At 38.0% G+C, this 17,213-nt stretch overlaps 1 protein-coding gene across 1 annotated transcript in view; it reads right to left on the bottom strand.

Moving 5' to 3' along the window:
* LOC124721276 (regulator of G-protein signaling 7) overlaps positions 1-17,213 on the bottom strand; it is a 268,298-nt gene that overhangs the window by 89,074 nt on the left and 162,011 nt on the right. The window contains exon 8 of the mRNA XM_047246160.1: positions 7,136-7,359. Within this exon, the coding sequence (XP_047102116.1) occupies positions 7,136-7,359 (224 nt within the window). The remainder of the gene's footprint in view (positions 1-7,135; positions 7,360-17,213) is intronic.

Genomic DNA, 17,213 nt, shown 5'->3' with positions numbered 1-17,213 from the left:
CAGTCCAGATGACAGGCATCTTATCCGCATGGCTGTAATGAATCGTGCAGCCACGTCTTGATCCCTGAGTCAACAGATGGGGATGTTTGTAAGACAACAACCATCTGCACAAACAGTTTGACGATGTTTGCAGCAGCATGGACTATCAGCTTGGAGACCATGGCTGGAGTTACCCTTGACACTGCATCACAGACAGGAGCACCTGCGATGGTGTACTCAATGACGGACCTGGGTGCACGAATGGCAAAACGTCATTTTTTCGGATGAATCCAGGTGCTGTTTACAGCATCATGATGGTCGCATCCATGTTTGGCGACATTGCAGTGAACGCACATTGGAAGCATGGATTCATCATCACCATACTGGTGTATCACCAGGCGTGATGGTATGGGGTGCCATTGGTTACATGTCTTGGTCACCTCTTGTTCGCATTGACGGCACTTTGAACAGTGGACGTTACATTTCAGATGTGTTACGACCCCGTGGCTCTACCCTTCATTTGATCCTTGTGAAACCCTACATTTCAGCAGGATAATGCACGGGTCTTTCTGGATACAGAAAATGTTAACAGTCTTCAACCACATATTGGATAATCTGAGAAAATCTTTACTCTGCTCCTTCAGTTTATTTAGGTTCCTCCCAGAACTGATGGAAGTTGTATCATCTGTATAAAACACAGATTTGCACTGCATATTGTTGGGCAGGTCATTTATAAATATTATAAACAGTGCCGGCCCAAGCACTGATCCTTAGGGAACACCTATAGTAACATAAGAAACTGCAACTTTCAGTCATTGTAGCTTACAATTTGTTTCCTGTTACTGAGACAAGATTTAATGAGGGAGAATTTTAGGTACCTAATGCCGTCACACTGTAGTTTCTCCAGTAACTCTCTGTGGTTTACAGAATCAAATGCCTTGGATTCAAAAGAGGAGTGCACAATAGAAACAACAGTTCCAGCAGCTTTAACTGTTGACAATAGGAATGTAAAACCATTTTGAGACTTATCAATATATTGTTTTTTTGACAAATGCATGCAAATTTTCTTTTTTATACAATATGCAATTATTTTTGAGAAAATACATAGTAGAAAAATTGGATGATAATTATTAGTGTGGGATTTATAACACTTTTGTGTAGTGGAATGACTACTGTCTTTTTTAGACATTCTGGAAAAATACTGCTAACAAACATTTATTTTATAAGTGGGCACAAGGGGAATGATATTAAGTCCATTATTTTTTTAATAACAAAATTTGAAAGCCATAAATATCTCCTTATTTTGAGTCACTTAATTTTGCTACTGATTTAGTTACATCACATCTTTTCTCCAATTACAAGTTGGTGAGGTAAAACAAACTGGTTTACATAAGCATATTGTGAAATAGCTTTCACTGCAGGTTTCAAACTCTTCTTATGAGGAGGTGAGGAATTAAGGTCAGCAGCACTGATCAAAAAAGAGGTTCAATTCATTTGGAGGGACTTTAACCTCATTTGTACCATTTACACACTGCCTGCCTGTACCTAATTCTGACTTAATGGCCCTCACACTGCCTTACATTTGTTATTGGAGTTTTCAATGAAGTTATCATTTGTTCTACATTTGGCTAATATGATTTGTAGTCTGTAGTGTCTCTTGAGGCTAATGTATGCTGCTTTATCAACACTACCACATTTTACCTTATTATGGCAGATCAAAACCATTTATCTTAGCTTGTACAAATGTGGTGTGAAACACTTACATAGAGTTGTTTGACCAGGCTTGCTTGCTTCAGTTTTGTTTTGTTTGGTCACCAGGAGGTATTGAAAATTTCAGACAGAGTACTAATACTCAACAGTAAATGGCTCCAGTTCAAAATCATCTTTATGTGCATTTGTAATAAAATTCTCACAACAAGAGAGTTGTCTTGTGGGATTGTAATTTGCACAGAAGAGATCTTAGCATGTTAAACAAATTAGCATTTCTGGGTGTTTTATTTCTTACATCAAACTTTTAATCACAAAAAATTAATTTATTGTGTTTGGCATATTTTTCTGTATGGGTAATGCGTTTATCTAAGCACTCTACAAATTTATCATCATCACTATCAGGAGAATAGTATATTGAATTAACTGTCAGTTTTAGTGTTGGTAGGAGCATGACAGCTGCTTCAAAAATACCTTTAACATGGTAAGTCCCTAACATCAAGCAGAGTATACCTCAGTACTAGCTTATTACGTATCTATATTGAGGAATCCCCATAGTCTTGATTGGGTTGCAGTAGCTTGTAATTAAATTAAAACATAGTGGTACATACAGTTTTATCTCTTCTTTTAAGCAGTGTTCATTAATACATAATATTATTCTCTGTACGCATTCAGCATAACACCAAGCTCATCAGCTTTATATTTCGGAGACCTAATATTTATGTGCACACATAAAACAGATTTTTCATTGCAAGAAAGAAGATGCACGGTGTCCTGGGGCAAAATGGAAGCACACACAGTGGGTTTCCTTGCACTGGTCTTTGTTTGGTGTGGTGGTGGAGTTCCATTTTGGAAGCACATGAACTTTCTTGAGGCAGGCCATAAAACTTATTATTTCTCTGTGGCATTTTTTGGTCCTGTTTGAGACTTGGATGGCAGACTACCTTATTTCACTTCCTGCATAATTTATATGTCATTGGTGATTTAATAAACTTGATAACACTTTAGCTTGGGATGGGTGATTTGATGCACTTGATAAAGGAGATGAAACAGTATTTAATGAGGCTGCTATCTTCTTCTGTGCCAATAAAAGTGCATTTTTCTTGTTCATTTCTCAAGGTTCTTGTTTGCTTCACATGCAGCATAATTTATTTGGCCAGGCTCACTGGAGGCACTTAACAATACTTTGGCATAGGATGAATGTGCTGATTCACTACTCACAGTGGTTACCTTCACCTCTTCTGCCAACGATTCTCAACAGTGCTGACTGCATTCTCATTCCTGCTGTTGCTATTGATATTTTATCAATCATTGATGTTCCTGTTGCTTCAGTTGTGGTTTTGTCTGTTCTGTTTCATTTGCCCTCAAATTTGGCTATATATGCTTGATGCCCTGGGGTTTTTGCCATTTTTGTTGTTACCAGTGAACTTCTGACAACATTCAATAAATTAACACAAAGCTCAGTTTTTCCTTTATTTTGCATGTTAAACACATCTCTTCCACTGAAAGCACTTTGTTTGCATTATTGTTTACATTATTTTTACGGGCCCGGGTTTGGTGCCCGGCTGGGTCAGGGATTTTCTCTGCTCAGGGACTGGGTGTTGTGTTGTCTTCATCATCATTTCATCCCCATCTGATGCACAGATCACCCAATGTGGTGTCAAATGTAATAAGACCTGCACCAAGGCGGCCAGACCTGCCCTGCAAGGGGACTCCCGGCCAATGATGCCAAACGCTCATTATTATTATTCAAAGACCAAACAAGAAAAAAGCCCAGTAAACATAGGCTCTAAAATGCATATCTTAAGAGATGTGTTTCACAGTAGCAAAGATGAACAAATGCTCATAGCTCTTAAGGTATGTGCATTAGAGCCCATGTTTGCTGGACATTTTTTCCTTGTCTCGGTCCTCAATACCATCCCTCAAAATACGAAAAGCAAAGAGCTTTCATTACAAGAGATATGTCTCTCAGAAGTAAAGATGACAAGTGCCTGTAGCTCTTAAGGTATGAATGTTAGAGACAATGTTTACTGGACTTTTATATTGTTTCTGCCCATACTACTACTTCTGAAAGTTTGTCAATGGAGTTCTGGTCGATCCTGCACATGTAGGAGTTCAAAAGGTAAGTTAACATAGCACTAAGAATTTGAAGCTTACACAATAATAATTCACATCTAGGTCCTGTAGGCAGTATAGGACAACTGACTGAATCTGGTTGTTGTCCATAAATTGGAAACCACTCAAATTTTCTTTCAGCATCCACAACATAGAAAAATAAAAACAGAGTGAAGTTGCACCTAACTTGTGAAATTGTAACACAATCCCTATGTTGAGAATAGCTTGTGAGTTGCTTCATTGTCATGCAAGAGGACATTGGCTAACTTCCTACATATTTTTGGTTTTTCACAGTTGAAGTAACATCAACAGCTGCTCCTTTCAGCATAACTTTCACATAGTTAATGAAAATGAAAACTGTGATTTTAGCCATGGATGGGCCAAATTTTTAATTTAATTTTCAGAGTCAATGATGTGTGCTGCCATACCATCAAAACTTCCTTCACTTCTGAACTGAAACAATGGTGCAGTGTCAAACACGTCTACAAGTATATTTTCAGAGGTTGTTTCTGTTCAAAGCATAAGGTTCCAGGAAATTGATGGAAGCCACAAACATTCATTTTTTTTAAGTCAGAGGTCAATGCGGGAGTAACACATCAGGGACACAATGTACCATAATCCAGTTGGTCATGAACAGAACAACACTGCCAAATGTATTCCCATCTCTTCAGCAATGGGTGTGATGATCACTTTCTGATTAAAAGAAATCATGTCTTTCAGCCACTGCACCATGTTTAGTGTTTTCACTGTTGGTGGTATTCCTAGCCTTTCCTGATATGCCACATGTGAGTGGTTGCTGTTAATTGCTGGCACCATTTTACTATAGCAGCGAATGGATTTCTCAGGACTCCTTGTGAAACTATGAAGGATGTCTCCGATGTCTGCGTCAGACACTCAGGGACAGCCTGGTGATTTGCCTTTACACAAACAACCTGTTTCTTGGAATTGTTCATGCCATTATCTAATGCTCTTGTGCTGTAGGAAGATCCACACTATACCTAGTACAAAAATCATGATGAACAGGTAATAATGGTCCACACTGCACAAAACATAGAACACAGAACACTTTTTGTTGTCCTGACACCATTTTTAATTGAACTGAAGGGGGCGCACACTGCTGACTATCTTGCGGGAACCACGTAAAACTTGAGCATTTGTTCTTTCCAACAGTATGTTGTTCATGCACATATCTCAAATAACATAACAGTTATGGTTTTTTTAAAGTTAGATGATTCTTTTTGATACATCCTGTATTGTCATACTGAATTATCTTGTCACCAAGGAAAGCACACAGGTGAGAAAAAAGAAGAAGATGATGAAAATCAGCACAGATGAGGTTTGAAGCTGATGAGGGCATAAGAAATATTTGCAAACTAATGGTTTTAATGAGTTGACAGGATGCAGCTGCATGTGAAGATGAGTATTGTGATGGATGAAAACACCATACCTCAACACACCACCCTGTTTGTTTTGGATTGTGTGACACAGTTTGTGTAAAGTATCACAACAGATGTTGTCAACTGTTTCACCATGTGTCACAATATCACTCTGCAACATACCTTGTCTGTCCCAGAATGCCACACTAGAGTCTGTCTGGTTTTTCAGCATCTATGATGGAGATGTGGCATTCCTTGTCTCCAGTCATGAGATTAAAAAATTCATTACCTTATTCAAAGGACTGTAAAAAACAAGAATGTGCTTCCCATTCCCTGCTTTGTAGTTTTTTGTTAACAAACATGGGTTTCATCGCATACACAGTCAATGGCTGTGCCAAGGTGGATACACTGGTTCCCGTCACTCTCCAAAGATAAGCACCATAGGGAATTGCGAGCACTTCGATGGGCCACCATCTGGGTATGCCACGTGCTGTTGACTATTTCTCCTTTGCCTTTACAGCAGAGGGGACTGGAGGGGTGGTGGTATAAAGTTGCTGATCATCAGTCTTTGCACCAATGTACTGGATTCAATTCCAAATCTCTAGGCAGTGTCTCATGAAGTGAAGGCATGCAACACTGTTGATAGTGATCCATTTGTTGGAGGTGGTCACAAAAACTTGGCAACCCCCTTCAACAGGATTGGCTAAATGCATGCGCCAGCTTTCACCCTCTACCTTCTATCATCATCTCCAACACAAACATGATGCAACACTACACACACTCGTTACAGCCATCTACACTTATCAGATACACTGTACACAGCTCCCACACTTCATGAACGAAAGGTGCTTGCAGGTGCAAAGGATAGCGAAAAGTTTTCCAATTAGATGGCTGAACATGCCCTTTGGGGACTCCCAGCCAGTTACACCATACTACTTTACTTTACTAGTGGGTACAGAAGTTGCTGAAACACACACAATTTCACGCACCTGTAACAAGGAAATTTGTAGAAAAAGATGAGACAAAGTTTTCATGAGGATTTTTTGGATCTCTTCTGACTACTTACAGATTTTTCTGTCATCAGACACAAAACTCTCTGGTTCCTCATACTATAAAATGTTTCATCCTTCACCGAACTGTCACACTCCTCTCTGAAACACTGATGCCTCAAATGCCTTCACCACCATTTCCACAAATTTAATTTTGTCAGTGACCAACAGATTCTATGCAACCAGAAACTATATGATTTTGTGCTCTTCACACCAGGTGGGTGTCATATTTTTTTGAAAAATATTGTAATTAACTATCAAATATTTGCAAGGCTATCATCTACAATCACAACATACTTGTCCTACTGTTGGGTCCCACTAGTTGTTGGACATGTGCACCCTTGAAACTGCAGTATATCTGCACCATAAATTACAAACAGACTTTACTTTCTCATTGCCATTTCTACTTTTCTTTTCCTATTCATTGCTTCTTAGATTTTAATTATAGTATTTATTTACAAAAATCTTCAGCAACAAAATGAATAACCATCTGCCCTTGTTCCTTTCGTATCAGATTAATTTTAATCATCCCAGATCACTATTCAATTTCTATACATTTTGTGCACCTGTCTATTAGCTATGACAAAAAGGTAGTGTTTTAGACACTAACCTCTCACAAAAATCTTTGAGAAAACTGCATAAATAACCATGTGACAAGTACAATAAAAGCCCTGTTATCTGTTTAGCTTGAAAACAGCTCATCATAACAAACAAGTTTCTTGTAGATACCAGATCTACACTGTGTTCCACAGAACTCACTAAAGAAGCGTAAGCCAAAATAAGCATTGTACATTTTGCGTCTTTGTGGTGTGTGTGTGTGTGTGTGTGTGTGTGTGTGTGTGAATTATGTAAATTTTGCAACTCCATTATTGCAAAATTTAACCCAAACAGTGGAAAGTTGTGTCTCACCATGGGCCGATGCACATCCCAAAAGGCACGTTCTTGACTGTCAAGTACTTTTCTTTCCAGTTTGTCACGTTTCTTGTCTACTTTGCTTTGGGCTTCGGCTTGCATGAATATAAACTCCCACTTCCTGGAAAACATTTTTTGTAATCGTGCCAGGTTTTCTGCCTCATAATCAGCTAGCTCCAGTCGTGTCTTGTTTTGCATAGTCCGCTTGCAGAGGTAAACAGCTGTTAACAGGAATTAAAAGTAATTTTACAAACTACAAAATGTTAATCATTAAGTAACTATATAGAAACATTACTTACATTGAAGAGTTCCTTACACTGAATAATGATTTATGCACTCTGCAACCGTTAACAATTTGACTTAAAATACTATAAAAAGAAAATGCAAACCTAAAATCAGATAATGTTTTCTTCAAAAGAAAGTTTTTTGTAAGTGATAACCTTTTTGACAACACAGAAAAATCTCTATGTATGTCACTTTCATTTAATTATTAATGAATATCATGAGAAACATGGACATTTACATCTGGTATCAAAGAGCAGAGAAGGCAATTTACCGATGGGCAAATGACAAGCCATGAATAAACATCTATATTTGAGAGGTCACTACAAAGTAGGAACGGTTCTTGAAAGGAGGCTGATACGAAGCATTTGATGTTTTTAATAGATTATGCTTCTGCATGCATACTTATTCAAATAAATCCCATGATCAATAACAAATTATAACTTTGAAAAAGATAAATTTTAGAACAGTTCCAAGATATTATCTATAGTCAAAAGTGGTATTCTTTTTCAATATAAAACTATAAAACGATTGTGTTCAATGACTGGCAATCTTCTTTAAGCAACTGCCTGCTTTCAGTGACAGCAATGGCCAAGGAAAAATTGCAAAGCATCAACAGAGAACATAAAATTTTGTTTGAGAGACAAAATGATATCAATGATGCTCTTCACAGCATGAATGATACATTGTCTAAAACACAGTAATAAATAAAATATTACAACTGTGCCTGAAGAAAAGATGAGTCTCCCAGTCAGGGAGGCCCACAGTCCTGCAGCAGAATATATTAAGTACGTAAGCAGTCACATTTAAAAAAAAAAAAACACACAGGAAAAAGGAGTAATAGAAAGGAACAGACAGTGTGGGAAGCATTTGGAAAACTGTGAGTATTAAGTGAAGTTTAGAAGAGAAAGCGCACTGTGCTGTGTTTGGTAATTTGATATTAAATCAGAATTGTAAGCCAGATGTTTATTGACTTCCAGGGCTTCCAACAGGATGAGTTTTTGGCCTTTGTTTGCTAAATGGAGGACATGGGACTATGGCTGGTAGCTGTGGCTATCACTCAGTACATGTTCAGCTAATGTGGAGTCATAATTCAGCAACCTCCAGTTGCTTTCATGTTCAGCCAACATAGCTGATATTCTCTGCCTACAACTTCTTTTGTCGCTTCAAGACATTCCTTAGTACTATGGTCAAGTTAACTTAATTTGAATTGTTATGCAGGTATTGGTTTTTTCAAGTTTAGTGTTAATGTTTTTCATGGTTTTCTCCCTTGACGTTTCTCTACTGCTCAGTTTTTAGCTTTTTAACTGGATTACCACTGCACTGCCAAAGTTACCATTTACTGTGTGCTTGTGCATCAGTGGAATTTCTTTGACAACAATAATTAAAATCTGACGATGGCCTTATTAGTTGGAAACCACTTATCTAAATATATTAATCCTGTAGAACACACACAACATTGTGTTTTTCATTTATAGTCACTGTCATTGTCATCAGCAGTGTGAAACTCTAATTTTCATAATATGGTGCACACAGATTTGACATCTATGCCCTCTCTAAAACATTTGTTGTTCCTGAGGCATTCCCCCTTCAGTTCCATCTCCACAATTTCTGGCTACATCAATTAGTCTATTTTGAGACTTTTTGATTTAATTTCTCTCTAGAAGCATTTATTTCTATTTTTTCTGTCCTAGTGGTCTTCATTTTCATTGTACACATGTATAAGTTAATTGTATGAGGATGTGTGTGAATGGAACAACTTCTTTCATTCATATTGAATGCCTGATTTTATCCTTCTTGGCTCATCAGTCAAGTGAATGTCACTTCTGCAGCTTGGATTTTTTCCTGTTTATAAGCATTCAGCACAGACTGACACAAAATGTCTGTTCAATGTGATTTATTTTGCCTTTTGTGGTATTTTGCAGTCCAGTCAGAATTTTTTCAGTGTACTGCATATTGGAGTTTTAGTGGTTCCTTCAACCAACAATTGTTTGTTTCTTTTTCATATCTTCCCCAACACCACTCTCTGCAATTTAAAAGATTCAGCTGCCATTACTGTTAGCAGAATGGAAGCAAGCAATGGCCAGAAGTTATAGTTAAACACAGCATATCTTCCTTCATACATTTCCCTATCCATTACTGGCATCATTTCTGGCTTGCTTCTTGTAACAGAATTTCACTGTAAGGAGGAAAAACAGGTACCATTTGTTTCAAGGCTTTCACCTTTCTTCTTGAAATTATTGCCATACTTGATATCTTGATGGTTTCTCTTAATAAATGGATGTGGTACTTTTTCTCTACAGAGAGCATTTGTAATGTTACTGAATTTTACTATGTGATCTGAGTCACTCGACGCTTGCTCAGACTGTGGTTTCTAGAAATGCAGCTATTTCCTCATTCACAAATGCTTTCTTGGAGTTCTTAAACAATAATTGCCTGTTGGTGTCTTCTGCAATATCTTCAAAACATTTGACTATGCAAGATTAATATTATATTGTTAGGTAAGTCCTGTTATTATGGAATCACAGGCCCTTTGGGTAACTGGTTAAAATGTACCTCGAAAGATAGAAATAAGATAGTTACAGATGTACATCCATGAGGAAAGCTATGTGTGTGTGGTCAACAGCAATTTCCACACTAAGCTCCTGACAAAAGATATATCAGAAAATCCAAGAAAGTTCTGCTCCTAAGCAAAGTCAAACCATTCATACTGGCCTTCAAGGATTAGGATGGAGCTGAAGTTGAACATAACAGGCAGGAAACCTAAGACTTAACTATGACATTTAAAAATGTATTTACATACTACTGATTTTTGGTCATCACACAACTCATAAATGGGTTATACTGAAAAAGTACACCCATATTTAAAATTAGGAAAAGTAAATGATTGATGTCTACCAGCCAGCTGGATGTATTATGTAAGAAATGAAAACGCTGTTGTATTCAAAACAATCTTCGACGAGGGTACCTGATATATATAAAGTGTAGCATACTCTTCTAGGAGGTGGTACTGGTCAAAGCTAGGAAAACAGATCTTTCAACATATGTACAGAAACAAATGCTTGGTTACATATGGATCATTTTACTTGTGTCAAGAATGGTCAGTACTCAGTGGTGTAGGATATTTTCCTGTTGAAATTCATTGGTCACTTCATATTGCTTGTGTTCATCTAGCACTTAGTCCTCTGGCTTTTATGCTGTCATCAGACATAGCACCTGCAATTGGACTTTTATGCTGTTGTCAGGCATAGCACCTGCAACTGTCTCTTACATTAGGTATTCTATATGGATTGTTTTTTGAGATCTGTCTTGCATCAGGACAATATTTGTGAGTCTGTGGAGTATGGAGTGTGAACAAGCAGAAAGATGTATATGTTCAGTAAACTAGATATAAAATCAGTAATGTCATAACTCAATGAGGAAATTAAAACTTTCAGCACAGGGCAGGAGCATGTAGAGGAACTCTGCCTCAAGTTTAAAGAATAGTTTACCATACATTGGATAGATATGTACCCAGTAGAACAGTTTATAATGGGAGGGAACCTACATGGTTTACAGTCACTGTAAACAAACTTCTAAAGAAACAGAGATTACTGCATATGAAGGTATCAAACAAAGTGTAGCACTTTAGATAAATGCTGAATGAAACACGTTTGGCTGTCAAGAGAGCAATGTGTGATGGCTTCAATGACTGCCACAGCAGAATATTGTCAGATGGCATTTCACAGAATCCAAAGAAATTCTGATCATGTTTAAGGGCTGTTCGTGGCACCAACGTTTATGTGCTGTCCCTAGTGAATGAGACAGGAACTGAAATTGAGGGTATCAAAGCAAAAGGTGAAAAGTTTAATTCCATTTTCAAATGTTCCTTTACAAAGGAAAACCCAAGAGAACTGCCCCAATTTAATCCTCGTACCACCAAAAAGACAATGAAATAAGCATCAGTATCAGTGGTGTTGAGAAACAACTGAAATCATTAAAACTCAGCGAACCTCCATGCCCCGATGGAATTCCTGTCAGGTTCTATACTGAATTTGCAGATCAGTTAGCCCCTCTTCTCACTATAATCTATCATAGATCTATTGAACAAAAAACTACACCTAGTTCACAGAAAAAGGCACAGGTCACACCCATCTGGAAGATGGGTAGTAGAAGTGATTCACAAAACTACCATCCAATATCCTTGATATCGATTTGTAGTAGAATCTTAGAACATATTCTGATCACAAACATAATTGGGTATCTTGAACAGAATTACCTTCTCAATGCCAACCAGCATGGTTTTGAAAACATTGATAATCTGAAACCCAACTTGCACTTTTCTCATGACATACTGAAAGCTTTGGATCAAGGCAACCAGGTAGATGCAGTGTTTTTCAATTTCTGAAAAGCAATTTACTCAGTACCACACCTTGGCTTACTGTCAAAAGTACGTTCATATGGGGGATCAAGTGAAATTTGTGATTGGATTGAGAACTTCTTGGTTAGAGGACACAGCATGTTATCTGAGATGAAGAGTCATCATCAGATGTAAAAGAAACTTTGGGTGTGCCCCAGGGAAGTGTGTTGGGGCCCTTGCTGTTCATGTTGTATATTAATGACCTTGCAAACAATAGAAATAGTAAAACCAGGCTTTTTGCAGATGATGCAATTATCTATAATGAAGTACCATCTGAGAGAAGCTGAATAAATATTCAGTCAGATCTTGATAAGATTTCAACATGGTGCAGAGATTGGCAACTTACTCTAAATGTTCAGAGATGTAAAATTTTGCACTTCACAAAATGAAAAAACATAGTGGCCTATGACTACAATATTAATGAGTCACTGTTGGAATTGGTCAACTCATACAAATACCTGAGTGGAACACTCAGTATGGATTTGAAATAGAATGATCACATAGGTTAAGTCATGGGTGAAGCAGGTGGTAGACTTCAGTTTGTTGGTAGAATACTGGGGAAGTGCAATCAGTATACAAAAGAAATTGCTTACAAATCGCTTGTGTGACCCAGTCTAGAATACTGCCCAAGTATGTGGGTCCCATACTAGATAGGAGTAACAGAGGATATTGGATGTAAACAGAAAAGGGAGGCATAAATGGCCACAGGTTTGTTTAATCCATGGGAGAGTGTCACAGAGATACTGGAGGAACTGAAATGACAGACTCTTGAAGACACATGTAAACTATCCCAAGAAAGTCTTTTAACAAATGATTACTCTAGGGATATACTACAATCCCCTACATGTTGCTCACACAGGGGTCGTGAGGATAAGATTAGAATAATTACTGCCCGCACAGACGCATCCAAACAATCATTCTTCCCATGCTGCATACATGAATGGAACAGGAAGAAACCCTAATAACTGGTACAATGGGACATACCCTCTGCATGCACCTCACGGTGGTTTGCAGAGTATACATGTAGATGTAGATGTAGATGAACAGCACAAACACTGAAATGGAGTGCATGTAACAAATGACAGATATGGTACTCTTCAGTCAAAATGTTTTACAAGAAAAATATGTCATCAGTTCCATATGTTGAATTATTATGAATATAATACTGCATCAGTTGAACTGATAACTGTGTGTAATGGTATATACCATTATTATTGCATTCTGAACCAAAAAAAGAAAAATGATAAAATGCATCACTCCTTATGATGTTTATTAGTTACTGCATGACTGTTGTTGTTATTATAATGTTGTAAATGGTGTAACCATTGTCATTATTTATATGTATTGACTCATTCTACACTTGAGCCACTGGCATACAGCTACAGAGCTAGGAAATGTGTATTCAATAAATTACTAAGTACCTGTGCATGATTACCTAGAAATTACAACACTTTTGTAACTGCATTTATTTACAATTTGCAGAGCAACTGTTCTCCTGTGTGTTTATAGTAGGTTCTACAGTACATTCAATACACTGAATATCCTTGACATTTGTTGTTTAAGTTATTTACCCCAATAAAGCAATTTATAGCAGTTTATACAATATAACTTAACAATAAGTAAACATTAAAAGTCCTCATTCATTAAGAATAAATTGATATGGAAGTAACTATTTAACAAAACAAAAATTAAAATCAAAGTGATATCTACTTCTAAAGTTTTCACCTATGTGGAAACCTTTTGATACCTGTCAGTTTGCTGCTAACTTGCTATGTCTTACATCATGTGGAAAAATGTTCTATGCCTACAATCACATGCACATTTTCTATACGTACTGAGTACTTAAAAAGGAGTCCCACACCTCCGAATTCCTTTGATATCTTCCTTTAATCTGACCTCGTGCGGATCCCAAATATTTGAACAGTATACAAGAACGGGTTGTACTAGTGTCCTATATGTGGTTTTCTTTACAGATGAACTACACATTCTAAAAATTCTCCCAGTAAGCCAAAGTCAACTATTTGCCTTCCCTACTACAATCCTTACATGATTGTTTCATGTCATAGAGTACAATCTGTACAGCAAATTGGGATTCCATCTGGACATGGTGGCTTGTTTGTTTCCAATTCTTTCTTTCATTTCTCTAAACTAGGGATGCCTATTCCTATTTCCTACTTAGGGAAGTCTGTGTTATGGTCAAATGATGGTATGTTTGTATGATTCTCCTGTGCAAATAACTTCTTGAATGTGAAATTTAAAACTTTGGCTTTCCTTTTGCTATATTCTATTGCCACACCAGACTGGTCAATGAATGACTGAACAGAAGCCTTGGACCCATTCAGTGATTTTACATACGGCTATCCATCCATTGCATTCCAGCCCTCTTCCAATGGTACAGCAGAACATCTGGTACAAATGTAAAAAGACACATATGTCCCAGACTGTACAGGTAAAGAACTGACAAAACACCCATCAACAGAAAGAACCAAGCACAACTGCTTGATGGAAGAATACCAAGGAAGTGTTTAACCTCTTAGAGCCCTATAAACACTAGCCATCACCACAAGCCCAGCATACCTTCAGAGAACAAGAAATCAATCTCCATGGTACAGAAATGGCTGCAGCAAAAACCCAAGTGGGAATGGTTTACATCTACACACATGCTACACAAGCCACCACACACTGCATGGCAGAGGGTACCTTGTACCATGACTAATTATTCCCTTTCCTGCTCCACTCTCACACAGAGCAAGGAAAACCGATGTCTATATGCATCTATACAAGCCCTAATATCTCTTATCTTGTCTTCGTGGTCCATAAGAAATGTACATTGGCAGCAGCAGAATCATTCTTCAGTCAGCCACAAATGCTGGTTCTCTAAGTTTTCTCAACAGTGTTTCACAAAAAGAATATTTTCTTCCCTCCAGGAATTCCCATTTGATTTCATGAGGTATCTCTGTAATACTTCAATATCGTCCTTTAATCTGATATCATGAGGATCCCAAACACTTAACCAGCACTCAAGAATGGGTCATAGCAGAGTTCTATATGGGTTCTCTTCTACAAAGGAGCTACATTTTCCCAGAATCCTCCCAATAAGCTAAAGTGCATCATTTGTCTTCCCTACTATCGACCTTATGCGCTCATTCTATTTCATCTCACATTGCTGTTTTACACCTAAGTATTTAATTGATGTTACTGTGTCAATCAACATGTTACTAATACTGTATTTGAAAATTACAGGATGTTTTCCCTACCCAACAACATTAACTTATGTTTTATATATCTAGAACAAGCTGCCATTCATCATGCCAAATAAATTGTCTAAGTTATACTGTGTCCTCCTACAATCACTCAGTAACAACACTTTCCCATTCACTACAGCATCATCAGCAAACAGTTACAGATTACTGCTCACACTGCCTGTCAGATCATTTATGTTCATATTGAAAAACAGCATCCTATCACACTTTCCTGGGGCACTCTTGATGGTAAAATTGTCTTGTTCATGTGCAAAAGTCACAGTGCTTCTCCTCAGTTTCTCAAATCTTTTTTGTATATGCACTCTAAGACAAAAAATGAAACACTACAAAGGCATAATCTGAATGCAACAGGACTCAGTAGGTGTGATGTACATGTATAGAAAAACAAATAATTATAATTTCAGAAAAATTGAATGATTTATCTGATAGAACAAGCTTCACAAATTCAGCAACTCAGTAATACATTGGTCCTCCTCTGGCCCTTACATAAGCAGTTATTTAGCTTGGAATTGATTGACAGAGTTGTTGGATGTATTCCTGAGGGATATTATGCCAAAGTCTGTCAACTGGCATGTTAGATCATCAAAATACTGAGATGGTTGGAGTGACCTGTCCATAACTGCTCCAGACATTCTCAATTCAGGAGATATCTGGCAACCTTGCTGGCGAAGGCAGGGTTTGGCAAGCATGAGGACAATCAGTAGAAGCCCTCATTGTGTGTAGGCAGACATTATCTTGTTGAAATGTAAGCCCAGGTTGGCTTGCCATGAAGGGTTACAAAATGGGGTGTATAATATCACTGATGGACCATTGTGTTGTGAGGATGCCACAGATGACAACCATAGGCATCCTGCTATGAAAAGCAACATCACCCCAGACCATCACTCCTGGCTGTTGGGCCACATGGTGGGCAAGAGTCAGGCTGGTTTCCCATCACTGTTTGACGTATCTCCAGACACATCTCAGGCCTGAAATTTTATTGACTGGAGTAGAATTGTCTTCAGTGATGAGTTCTGCTCTGAATTCAGTCCCGTTGACCAGTGAAGAAATGTCTGAAAACATTCCACCCCTTACAGCAGTGGATACCAATCTGATTGTCACCCACCATATGGCCCAATCAATCAGGAACCATCAAGCGTGAAGGGAATAAGGCGACCCGCAATAATGTTCTTAAAGTCCACAGCTGTCATAGTGTCTTCGATTACCACAGGTCCCATAGATACCCAGATGAATAGCCTGCATAGCATATTACTGCCTCCACTGGTCTGTGTCTGGGGTGCAGTGCATATTGTGAGGACATGTTCACTTGGATGACAGTGCACCTGAACAGCCACTCAGCTGGATTAACAAAAAACATGATTCACAAGATCATGCAACAAATTTTTATTGATACATGACCCAGTGTCAATTATCCTGTGCCCCTGCAATCGTAATTGACAATATCACTGGGTCAGCATAGGAACAGATAGGGACCCATGACAGTACCATGCCAGCAGCCAACTGGCTTTACCATTTCAGAGATGCTCATTCTCAAATACCAATCTGTCCTTTCAAAAAGTCACTTATGTAAGTGTATTTCCACGTTTTTGGCTTGCATCATCGCAAGAATGTTTCCCTATTTGTCTCTACTCCACTTAAGCACTTTTCTATGATGGCACCTGCTAACAACAGTATCAGGTGGCATTCAGTCTCACAGTGGCAGTGTGTGTGTGTGTGTGTGTGTGTGTGTGTGTGTGTGTTATAATCCACTTGCATTATCAGGTTCACATCTCCACAGTAACAGCATTTTCATTACTTAATTGTTACTTTGCTGGTGGTATAAGTACAGTATGGTTGAGAATGAGAAATGCTACCTTGGCACTTAGTGGTCACGTGTATCAAGAAGTGTGCAAGTTTCCCATTCCTCAGTTATGGTTCCTGGACAAGTCTGACACTGATACCAAGTTATTCTATAGTTTTTTACCTCTCAATCTTAAATAGTGTGTTATGCATAGTGTTGATAGTGTCGATGTGCAGCAATCTAATGTGGATATGTTTGTCTTGTATGGATATAGCACTTAGACGATTAATAACCTGTCTCAATTGCAGAGGGTTTTCTTATCTCTGGGGAGGTCACTGCAATTTAGCAAAA

The sequence above is a fragment of the Schistocerca piceifrons genome, chromosome X (genome assembly GCF_021461385.2).
Source record: "Schistocerca piceifrons isolate TAMUIC-IGC-003096 chromosome X, iqSchPice1.1, whole genome shotgun sequence".
NCBI classification, from domain to species: domain Eukaryota; kingdom Metazoa; phylum Arthropoda; class Insecta; order Orthoptera; family Acrididae; genus Schistocerca; species Schistocerca piceifrons.
This window is presented reverse-complemented; position numbering and strand designations above follow the sequence as displayed.